At 43.7% G+C, this 17,177-nt stretch overlaps 1 protein-coding gene across 4 annotated transcripts in view; it reads left to right on the top strand.

Annotated features, from left to right (window-relative positions):
• The window catches only part of lratb.1 (lecithin retinol acyltransferase b, tandem duplicate 1), a 253,628-nt gene that overhangs the window by 12,463 nt on the left and 223,988 nt on the right, over positions 1 to 17,177 (top strand). For 3 of the 4 annotated variants that reach the window (XM_038792045.1, XM_038792044.1, XM_038792046.1), the window contains exons 2-3: positions 12,533 to 12,633; positions 14,488 to 14,557. In XM_038792045.1, the coding sequence (XP_038647973.1) occupies positions 12,533 to 12,633; positions 14,488 to 14,557 (171 nt within the window). Of the gene's footprint in view, positions 1 to 5,604; positions 5,722 to 12,532; positions 12,634 to 14,487; positions 14,558 to 17,177 lie in introns of those variants that run through there. The other variant, XM_038792047.1, reaches the window with a different exon arrangement.

Genomic DNA, 17,177 nt, shown 5'->3' on the forward strand with positions numbered 1-17,177 from the left:
CCTAAGGGAGGGATAAAGGGCGGGTATGAAGGGGCTTCATAAAGGTTTGGGGGAGACAAGGCTGGCAGTCCTGACAGAGGGTGGCCCAAAAGAGGGTGGGAAGGTCTGGAAAGGGGGGCCCCTCAGCGACCCCAGAGCAGGGTGTCCTCACTTCGGGGGGGGGGGGGTGGAGGAATAATAATGTAATAATCTTTATTAGTGTCACGAGGAGGCTTACATTAACACTGCAGTGAAGTTACTGTGAAAATCCCCTAGTCGTCACACTCCGGCGCCTGGTCAGGTACACAGAGGGAGAATTCAGAATGTCCAATTCACCTAACAAGCACGTCTTTCGGGACATGTGGGAGGAAACCGGAGCACCCGGAGGAAACCCACGCAGACGCCAGGAGAACCTTCACCAATAAACAGTGACCTGAGCTGGGAATTGAATCCAGGTCCGTGGCGCTGTGAAGCAACAGTGCTAATCACTGTGCTACCTTGCCGCTCAATAATGCCCATGTGTGCGGGAGGTGGCATTGCCCGTGGATGGGGCTATGTGAGAGACCTTTAACTTCACTTAGAGATTGGCGCACCCTTTCAAAATGGCAGCCCGATCCCTGGGGAGCCAGTCTCACCGGCGAGTTCAACTCCCCAGTGATGGAAAACATGGGCTAGATGGGGGAGAAACTCTACAAGGCCCAAACAAATTACTAAGTGTGGTTGAATAGCGGTATGGATCTCACACAAAAAGTCAACAAGAAACACCCTGCCAATCTTGCCCAAAATGACACTTGGAAATGTTTTGATCCTATAAGAATTCCATCCTATATGCGGGAAGTAGGATATGACTGGAGTGTGGAAACATTTTCCTGTCCGACGTCCGAGACACTTGGTTGAATCATTTGATCCCATCATTCAATTGTGGGTTAGATTACATATGGTGAATTCCGTAGCTTGCTTGGAACTTCTTGAACTGACTGGAAGCAAACTGCGGTCTATTGTCTGTAGTAATATTTTCCAGCAAGCCCCATTTTGTAAACAATTTGTTTAGAACGTCAATGACCTAAGTGGTAGTTATGGAATTTGTTGCAGCAACTTCCTATCATTTGCTTTGTAGATCATGAACAACAAGCAAAATATGTTGCTTTCTAGGGGCTACTTGTACTTCTCTTAAATATCCGTTTAGAGTAGTTGCCACGCTTTTGTTAGCTATGGAAGTCATTATGGAGTGCGGGCACAGTTTAACAAATTTTTGAGTGCACAAACATATGCTGTTTCTTTATTAAAATATTTTTATTCAGAAAGTTTTCAGTTGTCACATACAAAATGGTCAAACAAATGTCTGCAATTTTCATAAATCTATCCCCACAACACAGCCGCCCCCCCCCCCCCCCCCCCCCCCCCCCCCTCCTCCATCCTGTAGTTATCCAGAACTTGGTCAAGTGCACTCCATGTACCACTTTAAACTGAATCAAATTCGGTCTTGTAAGCGAGGAGGTAAAAGTGACCCTATGCAAAACCTCGTTTCATACCCCACAAACCAAAGCCAACTCTTCTTCCCATTTCCCCTTTACTTCCTCCGGCAAAGCCTTCTCCATCACCATCATCTGCCCATAGACATCTGATGTCCTCCCCTCCTCTATCTCGTTAAGAGTTGGCACCTTATCCATAAGTGAAGGCGCCGGCAACCGAGGAAACAAAGAGAGTTCCTTATGCACAATGTTCCATACCTGCAAATACCTAAAAACATTCCTTCCCGGGTGGAACTTCACCACCCTCCAGCCCAACAAACCTGCCCTCCATGAAGAAATCTCTGAACCTCTCTGTGCCCTCTCTCTCCCAGATCTTATATGATGAATCCATCCGAGCTGGCATAAACCTATGGTTCCTACAGATCGACACCAGTACTCTAAAGTGCCCTTCTATACAACAATCCATTGCAGGTCACCAGATTGCACCACAGAATTGCTTTTCATCTTAACATCTTCATGTACTTAACGGGTGAGATGTAATTCACTTTGCTGTAACACTTTGATTTAACTTTATTTTGATTTGATTTATTGTCACGTACTGAATACAGTGAAAAGTATTTTTCTGAGGCCAAGAGAATGTATACAGTAGGTACATAGTAGACAAAAAAAGAATAATCGACAGAGTACATTGACAAATGGTACATCGACAAACAGTGATTGGTTACAGTGCGGAACAATGGGCCAAACAAAACAAACACATGAATAAGAGCAGCATAAGATGTCGTGAATAATGTTCTTCCAGGGAACAGGTCAGTCCAAGGGAGAGTCGTTGAGGAGTCTAGTAGCTGTGGGGAAGAAGCTGTTCCTATGTCTGGATGTGCGGGTCTTCAGACTTCTGCATCTTCTGCCTGATGAAAGGGTCTGGAACAAGGCAAAGCCTGGGTGGGAGGGGTCTCTTATAAAGCTGTCTGCCTTCCTGAGATAGCGGGAGGTGTATACAGAATCAATGTGCGGGTGGCAAGCTTGTGTGATGCGTTGGGCTGAGTTCACCGCACTCTGCAATTTCTTGCGATCTTGGGCCGAGTAGTTGCCATACCAAGCTGTAATGCAGCCGGATAGGATGCTCTCTGTGGCACATCTGTAGAAGTTTGTGAGAGTCGATGCAGACATGCCGAATTTCTTTAGCTTCTGTAGGAAGTAGAGACTTTGTTGGGCTTTCTTGACTGTTGCATCAATCTGAGTGGACCAGGACAGACTGTTGGTGATGGTGACCCCCAGGAGGTTCAAGCTATCGACCATTTGGAGCCATTGATGCAGACGGGGGTGGGTGGGGGGGGGGGGGGGGGGGGGGGGGGTTGGTACGGGCTACGCTTCCTGACGTCGATGATCAGTTCTTTGGTCTTTCTGACATTTAGAGAGAGGTTGTTTTCGGTACACCATGCAACCGAGTGATTTATCTCCCTTCTGTAGTCTGATTTGTCGTTGTTTCATCTGCAAACCTGTAGATTGAGTTGGAGTTAAATCTTGCCACAGTCGTGTGTGTGTATAGGGGGTACAGTAGAGGACTGAGCACACATCCTTGCAGGGACCCGGTGTTGAGGACTATTGTGAAGGAGGTGCTGTTGCCTACCTGACAGATTGTGGTCTGTTGGTGAGGAAGTCAAGAATCCAGCTGCACAGAGTTTGGTTATAAGTCTTGTCGGATTAATGGTGTTGAAGTCGGGATAACCACTCGATTCTGCCGTCATCTCCTTTCACATAATCAGATTCGCTAATGCATGTAAAACCATTGCGATCATGTCATCTTCAATGTCACAAGTCGCTTCGCTATCGCTAATGCTGGGTGCAATTAACAGAAACGTTTCTAAGTGCCATTTGGGGTTGAGACTTTCTCCCCAGCTCTGTCGGTGGCTCCCTGAGTGCTATCTAACCACACTTAGTCATTTTTGCAGGCCCTGGGGAGTTTCGCCCTGGGCTAGCCCACAGTTTGAATTTTTCCCATCACTGGGAGCTGAACTCGCTGGCCAGACCATTTTAGTGGGAAGCACGGTAGCACAGTAGTTAGCACAGTTTCTTCACAGCTCCAGGGTCCCAGGTTTGATTCCCGGCTTGGGTCACTGTGCAGAGTCTGCACGTTCTCCCTGTGTCTGTGTGAATTTCCTCCGGGTGCTCTGGTTTCCTCCCACAGTCCAAAGATGTGCAGTTTAGCATGGATTGGCCATGCTAAATTGCCCTTAGTGTCCACAAAGGTTAGGTGGGGTTACTGGGTTATAGAGATAGGGTGGAGAAGTTGGCTTAAGTAGAGTGCTCCTTCCAAGGGACGGTGCAGACTCGATGGGCCAAATGGCATCTTTTGTACTGTAAATTCTATGATTCTATGAAAGGCTGCTCCAATCTCTAAGTGAACTTCAGGGTCCCCCACACCCTCCACAGGCAATGTCACCCCCCACACACATGGGCATGACCCCACAACCCGGACCTGAGTGAGGACACCCTGCTATGGGGTTGCTGAGGGCCCCCTCCATTTTCAGGCCTTCCCACGTCCCTTTTCGCGGTGAGATGGAGAATCACGCTCGTTATCTTTGTTTTAAAACAGGCCAAAAGCTGTTTCATCATAGAATCATAGAATTTACAGTGCAGAAGGAGGCCATTCGGCCCATCGAGTCTGCACCGGCCCTTGGAAAGAGCCACGCAATTGTCCATTTGCGTTGCGCCTTTGACTTTGTAGAATATGAATCTGCCTCGTGAGAAAATTGCAAAAAATAACACTGGTAGTGTTTGTCACTCAATATAGACACTTTTGTGTAAACGTCAAGGAGGAGCAACAGTGTAATCTCGACTTAGCAAGCCTTAAATGACCTGGTCCATTACTGTCCATGATGATTATGCATATGCTGTACCTCAATCTCAGAAGGAAACTCCTTCATCTGCCAAACTGATGAAGTCTTCTCTGACCTGCAAACCTTTGCAAAGTGATTCCACCGTAAGCAGGAGTTACACTTTTTCCCACCAACTGGACATGGTGTTGGGACTCAATGGGTACCACCACAATTTGGGTACGTTTTTGAGAGTACTTGACTATGAAGGCTCCCTGGCATCTCTGGTGAAACATACACAGTTCAATAATCATTTTTCTTTGGCTTGAAGTATTTTTCAAGAGCACATATCAAATGTATCTTCTGTGAGCTGATCAAACACTGGCATTCACCTCTGAGGCAGCTGATGAGTATTGCATTCTTGACGGTCACTGTCATCTACAGACCATCCATATACATCGCAACCATGTAGGTCTTGAACCCGGAAATTCATTGATCCCACGGCATGGTTGGATCTCACGGTGAAGAAAGGAGTGGCACTGGAATCATTAAATTTAAACTTTCTCCATTAACCTAGCCACCAGCTGTGTTTTGCGTCTCAGATATTTGCAGATGACACACCAGTTTTTATGTCTCAACAGGAGCTATATTTTTAAATGTCTGAAGTCACAAGCTTACAGCTTGCTTTTAGTATCTCTTTCTCAGTAATCACGCCTAGGCTTGACTGACAGCACACAGAACAGAGAAGAGTTAACAGACACACATAATCAAACACCGAACAATTGGACAGCTGAATACTACAAGTTGGAGCAGAAGAGATTTCTGAATTGGGAGCTAGCTGAAACAATCAGCTTTACAGTAAACCTGCTGCTTAATAGGAAAGTTTGAAGCTCTTTGTGGGATATTTCTATGATTCAAGAGACATACTGGCCCGTAACGTCCGACATGCAGTGGAAAGCCACAGGCCGCCAATTCTAAGATAGAAAAATGCCACTTACCTGTCCTCAGAAATTGCGATGAACCTTCCTCTTCCAGATGCATCCTTGGGCCTCCAGCGCGGCCCAGGAGGAGTGTAGCCTGCCCCCTTATGACGGGGCCAGGTTGGGAACACCCATTGAGGGCAGGCATTTGAACTATTAATTTATAATAAGAAGAATCTTTATTAATGTCACAAGTAGGCTTACATTAACACTGCAATGAAGTTACTGTGAAAATCCCCTAGTCGCCACACTCCGGCGCCTGTTTGGGTACACTGAGGGAGAATTCAGAATGTCCAATTCACCCAACAAGCACGTCTTTTTGGATTTGTGGGAGGAAACCAGAGCCCAGAGAAAACCCATGCAGACACAGGGAGAACGTGCAGACGCCGCACAGTGACCCATGCCGGGAATCGAACCCGGGTCCCTGGCGCAGTTTGAAGACAACAGGCAACATGTTCAAAAAGTGTTTTAAAGGTAAGTAGAATTTTTTAAAATATAAATTTAGAGTACCCAATTAATGTTTTCTAATTAAGGGGCAATTTAGCGTGGCCAATCCACCTACTCTGCACATATTTTGGGTTGTGGGGGTGAAACCCACGTAAACACTAGGAGAATGTGCAAACTCCACACGACAGTGACCCAGAGCCAGGATCGAACCTGGGACCTCGGCGGCGTGAGACAACAGGGCTAACCCACTGCGCCACCATGCTGCCCTAAAAGTTTTTTTTTACAGTTTTTTGCTCTTTTATACAGGCATTTCTGTTGTTATTGGTTCTTTTAAAGTAATTTAAAAAGAAAGTAAATTTAGAGTACCCAATTATTTTTCCAATTAGGGGGCAATTTAGTATGGCCAATCCACCTAACTTGCACATCTTTGGGTTGTGGGGGTGAAACCCACGCAGACAATTTACATAGATGATTTGGAGTTGGGGACCAAGGGCAATGTGTCCAAGTTTGCAGATGACACTAAGATGAGTGGTAAAGCGAAAAGTGCAGAGGATACTGGAAGTCTGCAGAGGGATTTGGATAGGTTAAGTGAATGGGCTAGGGTCTGACAGATGGAATACAATGTTGACAAATGTGAGGTTATCCATTTTGGTAGGAATAACAGCAAACGGGATTATTATTTAAACGATAAAATATTAAAGCATGCCGCTGTGCAGAGAGACTTGGGTGTGCTAGTGCATGAGTCACAGAAGGTTGGTTTACAGGTGCAACAGGTGATTAAGAAGGCAAATGGAATTTTGTCCTTCATTGCTAGAGGGATGGAGTTTAAGACTAGGGAGGTTATGTTGCAATTGTATAAGGTGTTAGTGAGGCCACACCTGGAGTATTGTGTTCAATTTTGGTCTCCTTACTTGAGAAAGGACAGTAAGAAGTCTTACAACTCCAGGTTAAAGTCCAACAGGTTTGATTCAAACACGAGCTTTCGGAGCGCAGCTCCTTCCTCAGGATTCACCTCAGGATTCACCTGAGGAAGGAGCTGCGCTCCGAAAGCTCGTGTTTGAATCAAACCTGTTGGACTTTAACCTGGTGTTGTAAGACTTCTTATTGTGCTCACCCAAGTGCAACGCCGGCATCTCCACATCTTGAGAAAGGACATACTGGCACTGGAGGGTGTGCAGAGGAGATTCACTAGGTTAATCCCAGAGCTGAAGGGGTTGGATTATGAGGAGAGGTTGAGTAGACTGGGACTGTACTCGTTGGAATTTAGAAGGATGAGGGGGGATCTTATAGAAATATTTAAAATTATGAAGGGAATAGATAGGATAGACGCGGGCAGGTTGTTTCCACTGGCGGGTGAAAGCAGAACTAGGGGACATAGCCTCAAAATAAGGGGAAGTAGATGTAGGACTGAGTTTAGGATGAACTTCTTCACCCAAAGGGTTGTGAATGTATGGAATTCCTTGCCCAGTGAAGCAGTTGAGGCTCCTTCATTACATGTTTTTAAGGTAAAGATAGATAGTTTTTTGAAGAATAAAGGGATAAGGGTTATGGTGTTCGGGCCGGAAAGTGGAGCTGAGTCCACAAAAGATCAGCCATGATCTCATTGAATGGCGGAGCAGGCTCGAGGGGCCAGATGGCCTACTCCTGCTCCTAGTTCTTATGTTCTTATGTTCTAATGTGCAAACTCCACACGGACAGTGACCCAGGGCCGGGATTCGAACCCAGGTCCTCAGTGCTGCAGTCCCAGTGCTAACCACGGCGCCACATGTCGCCCCCTTTTTTAAGTAATTTTTTATTTTGATTAAAATGATTAAAGGTGATTATAAGTGAACATAGGTTTCATTATTTGTTTTAAATCTGTGAAACTATTTAAATCTGTACTATATTATTATATAACTTTATGTGTGGCATGCTTAAAAGTGTTCCTATGTTTTAATTTAGATTGTAGTCGTAAGATTTTAAAAGTGCCCTAGAGCCTTTTGCTGGCACCATCCTTGTAACAGTGGATATTTCTTTGATTTGTGTTTCTCAAATCATAGAAAGCCATTCGGCCCATCAGGTCTGCACCGACGCTGCAAAAGAACATTTTTCTCAGGCCCATGCCTCCGCCTTATCCCAATTGAAACCAGTTAACATTTAATTTAATGTTTAACATTATGAGCTGAACAATGACATTTTGTGTAATAACCTCAACTTTACAAATTTCTTGGAATAAAATATATTTTCTCACCTAAACATAAAGGTCAATAAAATGTATTTTTCCACATAAAACACTACGGTTTTGTCTATTTGTAGAGGGAAGGGGAGAATGAGAGAGATGGGAGAGGGGAGAACAGGACAGACAGAGGGAGTGAGAAGAGGATGGAGAGAGGGTTCAGACATATCAATTGTTAATTTTACAAGCTCAAAGTTTGAAAGCAGCAGCTGCTGAAGAGCAGTACCTTGGCAAACATCTCCTCTGACATATTTTGGGATGTCCTTTATCGATACACTCTTAGAGATGGGTAATTGATCTGCTTTCTCACCAGGCAGAGATGTAGCCTGACTCTTCTCTCAAGATCCCTGCACCTATATATCAAAGTCTCAAAAGAAGTTCAAGGATTTTAAGAAACCAAGCTATTAGTGTGATGACTCAGCGGAGCTGAAGCATGACTGCAGATATTGGATTCTGCAATACCTGTCAGAGAGATAGTTCACATTAGCTTACAGGTGGCTTGCACAGGTCAACTTTGTTAAACCATTTGAAGTAATCACTGAGGCTTGTAAAGATGTAAATTGCATCAGGGAGATTGTTAAATTAAATAATACAGCTTCAAATACATTGCAAAATTCAAATGTACTTTAGCGCTGAATCTGGAAGGATAAGCATGCTAACGTTAGTGTCTTTGAAAGAGTCATCAGCACCAGTATCAAGGCTATGATCATGTGAAACAAACTCCTCTGGGCTGCCCATAGCTTAGGATGTCAGATTACAGACTGCCAAAACAAATCATCTTCACCAGCTCAAGGAAGGATTATGAACATGAGGAGGACAAGGGAAGCTCTTCAAACACACTTGAAGGTTTACCTCAAGAAATGGAACATAGACATCTATGCCTGGGGGACCCTTACTCAGAAGAAACCTACTTGGAGGAACCTTGTGACTGAAGGGACACAATTCTTTGAGAACACCCAATGGCAAGAGAAGGCCCGGAAAAGAAGCCTGAGAAAGGAATGCCTGCGACCTAGCGTTCAAGGACTGATCCCACCTTTTGGAAACTCCTGCAAGTGACTATTGAAGATGCAGCTCTAGGATCGGGCTCATCAGCCACTCAAGGACCCACAGAACCCGTGACCAGTAACACACAGTATCTTCAGTGGACAATCATACTCATTAGTGAGTGATCACCGCTTTCTATCCATTATAGTTCCCAAAATTGAATAACATCCTCATGACAAACTAATGTTTAAAAGAAGTATTTCTTTCACTTTCTGTGACTCGAAACTCACTATATACAGTAAAGTACTTTTTAATCGAATTAACAGCCTCATGACAAACCAAAGTTTAAAAGAAATAAAAATATAACTTCCTTTCACTTTATTTGCAATTTAAACATATTTATAAACAATAATAGAAAACCTAATAAACAAATGGTTCCTGATGTCTCCTGCCTCTGCTCAATGATACAGGACAGAGGGAAAAAAGTGCAAATAGAAAGGTGTAAAAACATACCTATCATGGGGGAAAGTGGACCAAGATAGCACTGACCCGAGATTTTTAATGTAGCAGGTCCAGCACAGCGCATGAAGTCAAGCCGGTTAAAAAAAGTGGGCTGGGAGTTTAAACACCGCACACTTCCAACGTGCATGCCCGTGCCTCCGCATTTACAGGTCATCGTGCCACGCATATGTGACGGGCCAGCGACTTAAGTCGAGGATCCGAAAGAAAGTTACGGAGTTTCTCCCACTGCTGATTCCCTTTGTTCTTCCGACCCTGCTGTCTTTCCTGGACTGTAGCTCACGATGCTAATGTCGTGGCTCCGATAAGCTTTGGATCCCGAGTTGTCCTTTTGCTGCAGGCGGCGGAGTTGTGGGATGAATGGTCAAGTGAGCACAGCTGAGTGTCTGTCTAGTCCTCAGTTTGGGTAGCTGGTTAGTGTGCAGCTGTGTGATAGCTCACTCTGGGGGCTGCGGCCAAGCTGCTCCAGAACGCACTATTTCCAATTTTGCCACGGTTTTCTGCAATCTCTGCTTCAGATCCTTTTCTTTGTTTCCTTCACATAACATGCTGGAAATTTATAATTCAAATGCTATTTTATGAATGTGTTTGTTTTCATTTAAAAATGTTCTGCTATTACACACTTCCTAAAACATAAATCTAATATGGCAATGTGGTGGAAGATCAATCTTTATTCTCTTACACATGATTTTGATTTTTAAATGCTTCAGAATTCTTGCCACAATGGTTATTATATGTATTTTAACCACATTGTGGTTACTAAATGCTGCTTATCACAAACTTTCAGTCCTTAAATTTAATTGAGAAGGATTAACTACATGATGTGTGACTACCATTTTTAAAATAAGTAATACTACACGCATTCATTGAAATGAATACTTCAGGATGTTTTTAAATAATTGAACATCTCGATTGTTTTGCAATTGTTCCAGTATAGTGGTTAATCTTGTTTTAGAATTTACTGAAGTATGCTTTTAAAAGCCAAATGTCACATCATTGACTGAAAGCAAATATGGCCGGCAAGAAGGAAACATAGGCCCAGATTTTGCTGGTGGAGAACATCTCATGGTTGCCCTGGATAGTTGCATTTTATTTCCTTTCTCAATACCGCTAATATTTTGTCCTGTGAGTTGCTGGAAGTGCAGGCTGATGATGATGTGCTGAGGACAAATGGGCACCTGGGACATTAATAGTGTCTGTACGAGGGGCAGCACGATGGCACAATGGTTAGCACTGCTACCTCTTGGCACCGTGGACCCGGGTTCGATCCCAACCATGGGTCACTGTCTCTGTGGAGTTTGCACATTCTCCCCCTGTCTGAGTGGGTCTCACCCCCACAACCCAACAAGATGTGCAGGGTAGGTGAATTGGCCACGCTAAATTACCCCTTAATTGGAGAAAAAAAAATTGGGTACTCTAAATTTGTTTTAAAAATAAATAAAACGAGTAACTGTACCAACAATCTGTCTCCTTAACCAATGAGACTTCAAATTGAAAAAAAACAGAGAATGACAGAGAAAGAGGGTGAATTAGAATCAAATCAGGCACAGATGAAAATAAAAAGCGAGGAAAAAATCAGATTAAGACAGAGGAAAAAAAGCACTGAAAGGAAATGTAAAAAAATTAACACATTTAAAATCCCTAGCAATTTACTACTCCAGAATGGAGCACCACAGTTTAAATTGTTTCATTTCTGCCCTGGAAAGGATGATTGTCATTGCTAATAAGGTACTTTAGACTGTTAGGTAGCAGCCCTAACCTTCTGCGGTGAGTTTTATGGGCAATTAACACGGAACCGTAGCAACTTCATGAAACTCACAAGGGGAGTTTGAGGGCAAAATGTGTCTCAGAGTGGCACAAAGCGTCCAGGAATCTGTGACAATTTACAATTCACAGAGTATCTCTTAATCAGTACATCTTGCTGGGCAATTTACACAACTGAGCACCATTAAGCTCACCACTCACCATTATTTTGACAGGAAACATCTGGCCTTCAGGCAGCGTTTGTAGAGCGAGAGAAGCATATTTAACGATTCTAACCACTTCTTTAACAACACTTATTGTGTCCTTGGTAAAATTCAACATTTTGTATTTGCCAATAGTGGTACGGCCAAAGCCATAATTGATGTAATAGTTCTAAGGGCCCTGGGCTAAAATGTTGTTTTATGTTGAACTGTTGACATCTTTGTGCCTTTGTCTACTTGCAGTAAATTTGGGACGGTTCAAACTCATCTCTTTTTTAAAATTTAGAGTACCGAATTCATTTTTTTCAATTAAGGGGCAATTTAGCATGGCCAATCCACGTACCCTGCACATCTTTTGGGTTGTGGGGATGAAACCCACGCAAACACAGGGAGAATGTGCAACAAACTCCTCTCTTAACCACTATCCCTCACCACTCAGTTAATTTCTCATCCAAGGATTTTCACTTGAACTTTGGTGAAAGAGAATGAGCCATCATAGAATTTGCAGTGCAGAAGGAGGCCATTCGGCCCATCGAGTCTGCACTGGCTCTTGGAAAGAGCACCCTACCCAAGGTCAACACCTCCACCTTATCCCCATAACCCAGTAACCCCACCCAACACTAAGGGCAATTTTGGACACGAAGGGCAATTTATCATGGCCAATCCACCTAACCTGCACATCTTTGGACTGTGGGAGGAAACCGGAGCACCCGGAGGAAACCCACGCACACACGGGGAGGATGTGCAGACTCCACACAGACAGTGACCCAAGCCGGAATCGAACCTGGGGCTCTGGAGCTGTGAAGCAACTGTGCTATCCACAAGGCTACCTACCGTGCTGCATTGTTGTAAATGAGATGGCCATCAGTGCGGAAGGGAGTACTAATACAGAAGACATTAGATATAGCAGAGAAACAAGGAATTGTAAATGCATCCCACTCTCATTAAAACCACACTTCAGGTTTCTTTGGCACTGTATGTTCATGTGCAGTGTGGTCCGAATTACATTGTAAAAATGTTAGAACAAAATCTCCGATCTCTTTACATGAATCATCACATGAATGTCGTGAGGGTATATACATAATCAGTTCTGTAACATTAAATGTTTCAGTGCATTTGTACATCTGTATGCAAAAATAATTTTCACCTTTTTTAGTTCCACAGCTGGTGTATGGGGGAAACCTGGATTTTCTGGTGTTTGACTACCTGTCTGAAATCACCATGTCACTGCTCGCAGCTGCTAAAGCTAAATCTTCTGTGAGAATATGTTTTTAATTATTCAACCATAGGAATGTAGCCAGGTCATAGTACACAGTGTGTCCAAAGGTTCCATTTCAAGGGATTGAGGAGCAAGTGAGGACATTAGTGTACCATCTGTAGCTGTGCTGCATTAGGGATCAGGTTCATTAATTCTAGGGCAATCTTCATAGGTGGTGCCAAAGAAGTTTGTTTTTCAGGAGGGCTGCTGCTTTAGGTGGGGTGATGGGGAAATGCCATTGTTATGTTTTTCCTCCTTGAAGTGATGTTTCCAGCTGTGAGTAATGATCCCTTCCAACCCACTGATGCAGGGCAAATGTTCAGGGGCGTTACAGGGCAGTAAAATTGCAGACTGAACAGTGGAAGCGTCCTGTACAAAGCCCCTAGTGAAGCTACATTATCGGCTCCTCTGTCCCTGGTACGTGCACATGGTGCCTTGCTGCTGCATGAATCTTCAGGAGCTGTCACTCTCTCCAGCTCGTTCTGCTGGTTCAGGGAAGCTTTCTGAAAAGTGTTGCAGATGCAGATAGTAGACTTGCCCACTTCCCCTGCCATTTTAACTGGATACACAGTAACTCTCCATATGAGATTCCCATAGAATCCCCACAGTGCAGAAGGGGGCCATTTAGCCCATTGCATCTGCACCGTCCCTCCGAAAGAGAACACTACCTAGGCCCACTCCCCCACCCTATACCGGTAAACCTGCATATTGATCATATGCCAATCCACCAAAGCTGCACATCTTTGGGCGCTAAAGGACAATGTATCATGGCCAACCACGTAACTTGCATATCTTTGGACTGTGAGAGGAAATCCGAGCATCCAGAGGAAACCCACGGGCGGAATTTGCAAACTCCACGCAGACAGTCACGGAATTGAACCTGGGTCCCTGGCGTTGTGAGGCAGCAGAGCTAACCGCTGTGCTAGCGTGCTGCTCTCTCAATCAGAGATTGATGCTCTCGGGCCTTGGTCTCTTCACATTTTGAAGATCAAATTGTCGAATGTGCTTTATCAGATATTTAATTGAAGATCCAAGTTATGTGCTGGTTTTATTTGATCATACATTTTCCCTTGGCCAATGTTCCCATAATTTTACAGATTTTTTTTTCCAGAAGTGCACCTCAACACCAATTCTCCTGTCATCCCCATTCTCCCATAGAGGGGCTGGGTGGGGTGGGCAACTAAACTTCACTGGGCAACTCTCTGCAGTGACATGGCTAAAATGGGAATTGTCCGCTGATAAGAAGCTGAATCTGCATTTCTCCAGTAAAACAGAAAATGTTGAAAATACTCTATGGAGCGAGAAACAGTTAGCATTTTACTTTGGTGACCTTTAATCAGAATATTTCTCCACTCTATTTTTATATATTATAGAACATAGAACATACAGTGCAGAAGGAGGCCATTCGGTCCATTGAGTCTGCACCGACCCGCTTAAGCTCTCACTTCCACCCTATCCCCATAACCCAATAACCCCTCCTAACCTTTTTGGTCACTATGGGCAATTTAGCATGGCCAATCCACCTAAACTGCACGTCTTTGGACTGTGGGAGGAAACCGGAGCACCCGGAGGAAACCCACGCAGACACGGGGAGAACGTGCAGACTCCGCACAGACAGTGACCCAGTGGGGTATCGAACCTGGGACCCTGGCGCTGTGAAGCCACAGTGCAATCCACTTGTGCTACCGTGCTGCCCTGTGCTACTGTGCTGCCCCAGTCAACTGGGTCAAGGTCCTGTGCTTAATATTCATTTTAATATAACTTTACGTTGTGATTATTAAACAAAGTTTCCTTATTATTATTATTGATTCCATGTGTACTGAAATAGTAAAATCTTTCTTTTTTTTAACCAGAACCACGGATATGTGCCTGATTTTGTGGAGGTTGCAATGGCCCCATTTATTAAGGATATTCATAAAAGAGGTAATTAAATTATATCCATGGTTTATTTACTTACTGCTTTATCAAACTGCAGTTTATATTCTTTAAACTCATTATAGCAGTAGACTAACTAAAAGAAAAAGTACGACATTAAGTATATCCCCTGTATTCTACCAGCAGTTCACTGTATTATTTTCTCAGAAAATTACAAAATATACAAATTTGCTTCCTTCAATTCTCATTTACACTGCCTTGAATTTAGAATAGGTTTGCACTAATTTGCACTGTTATTCAGAAAGGTCATTATGCTAACTGGTATGAGAGAAGAAAACGATTCACACTGGAGCAATATGGCTTGCTCCTTTGAGGATTAAGCAAAGGCATAGTTTTGGAACAGAATAGAGAGAACTTACATTCTATATCAGAGCCATACTTTGCCTGAATTTGGACTGTTTAATTGTTATCTAAAGTGTGAAGTGTTCTATTGAAGTGTTGAATTTAAAATACAGATGGAGGGTGAGAAGTAAAACCCAAAAGCAATGCTTTTTCCTTAAACAAAAGAGACTACAATGGGATGAAGGAGGAGTTGGCTAAGGTAGACTGGGAGCAAAGACTTTATGGTTGGACAATTGAGGAGGTCTTTCGAAGTGATTTTTCAGTGCGCGGCAAAAGTATATACCAGTGAAAGGAAGACTAGGGAAAGGGAAAATCGGCCATGGATATCTAAGGAAATAAAGGAGAGTATCAAATTGAAAGAAAATGCATACAAAGTGACAAAGATTAGCGGGAAACTCGAGGATTGGGAAATCTTTAAAGGTCAACGGAAAGCCACAAAAAAAGCTATAAAGAAAAGTAAGATAGATTTAGAGTAAACTAGCTCAGAATATAAAAATGATAACAAATAAATAAAACAAAAAGAGTGGCTAAGGTAAACATGGTCCTTTAGAGGATGAGAAGGGGGATTTAATAATGGAAAATGAGGAAATGGCCGAGGCATTGAACAGGTATTTTGTGTCGGGCTTCCCAGTGGAAGACACAAATAACTTGCCAATAATTCACCTGAGGAAGGAGCAGTGCTCCGAAAGCTCGTGTTTGAAACAAACCTGTTGGACTTTAACCTGGTGTTGTCAGACTTCTTACTGTGCTCCCCCAGCCGGCATCTCCACATCTTGCCAATAATTGATGGCAAGGAGGCTTTGGCAGGTGAGGACCTAGAAATGATCATTATCACTAATGAGGTGGTGTTGGGCAAACTAATGGGGCTAAAGGTAGACAAGTCTCCTGGCCTTGATGGAATGCATCCCAGGTTACTAAAAGAGATGGCGGGGGAAATAGTAAATGCGCTTGTGGTAATTTACCAAAATTCATTGGACTCTAGGGCATTTCCAGCAGATTGGAAAACAGAAAATGTGATGCCACTGTTTGTAAAAGGAGGTAGACAAAAGGTGGGTAACTATAGGCCTGTTAGCTTAACTTCTGTAGTGGGGAAAATGCTTGAATCTATCATCAAGGAAGAAATAGCGAGACATCTGGATAGAAATTGTCCTATCAGGCAAACACAGCATGGGTTCATGAAAGGCAGGTCATGTTTCACTATTTTACTGGAATTCTTTATAATAACAATTTTTATTGTTATAAGTAGGCTTACATTAACACTGCAATGAAGTTATTGTGAAAATCCCTGTTTGGGTACACTGAGGGAGAATTCAGAATGTCCAATTCACCTAACAGCACGTCTTTCGTGACTTGTGGGAGGAAACCGGAACACCCGGAGGAAACCCACGCAGCCAAGAGGAGAAAGTGTAGACTCCGCACAGACAGTGACCCAAGCCTGGAACCAAACCTGGGCCCCTGGCGCTATGAAGCAACAGTGCTAATCATTGTGGTACCATGCCGCCCATAACAGGACATTAAGAGCGCGGTGGTCACTGTGGAACTGGTGGATTTGGTGTATCTGGATTTCCAGAAGACATTCAACAAGTGCGGCACAAAAGGCTGCTGCATAAGATGAAGGTGCACGGAGTTACGGGTAATGTATTAGCTTGGATTGAGGATTGGTTAACTGACAGAAGGCAAAGAGTGGCAATAAATGGGTGTTTTTCTGGTTGATCAGTGGCTATTGATGTGCCGCGGATCAGTGTTGGGACCGCAATTGTTTACAATTTACATAGATGATTTGGAGTTGGGGTCCAAGTGTAATGTGTCAAATTTTGCAGATGATACGAAGATGAGTGGTAGAGCAAAGTGTGCAGAGGGCACTGAAGTCTGCAAAGATCATTTAAGTGAGTGGGCAAGGGTTTGGCAGATGGAATACAATGTTGGTAAATGTGACGTCATCTATTTTGGTAGGAATAACAGCGAAATGGACTATTATTTAAATGGTAAAAACTTGCAGCACGCTGCTGTGCAGAGAGGCCTGGGTGTACTTGTGCATGGATTGCAAAAAGTTGGTTTGCAGGTGCAGCAGGTAATTAAGAAGGAAAATTGAATGTTGTCCTTCATTGCTAGGGGGGTGGAGTTTAAAAACAGGAAGGTTATGCTGCAGCTGCATAGGGTGCTGGTGAGGCCACATCTGGACTACTGTGGACAGTTTTGGTCTCCTTACTAGAGAAAGTATGGTACTGGCATTGGCGGGGGTGCAGAGGAGATTCACTAGGCTGAT

This window comes from Scyliorhinus canicula, chromosome 3 (assembly GCF_902713615.1).
Source record: "Scyliorhinus canicula chromosome 3, sScyCan1.1, whole genome shotgun sequence".
In the NCBI taxonomy this organism is placed as follows: Eukaryota; Metazoa; Chordata; class Chondrichthyes; order Carcharhiniformes; family Scyliorhinidae; genus Scyliorhinus; species Scyliorhinus canicula.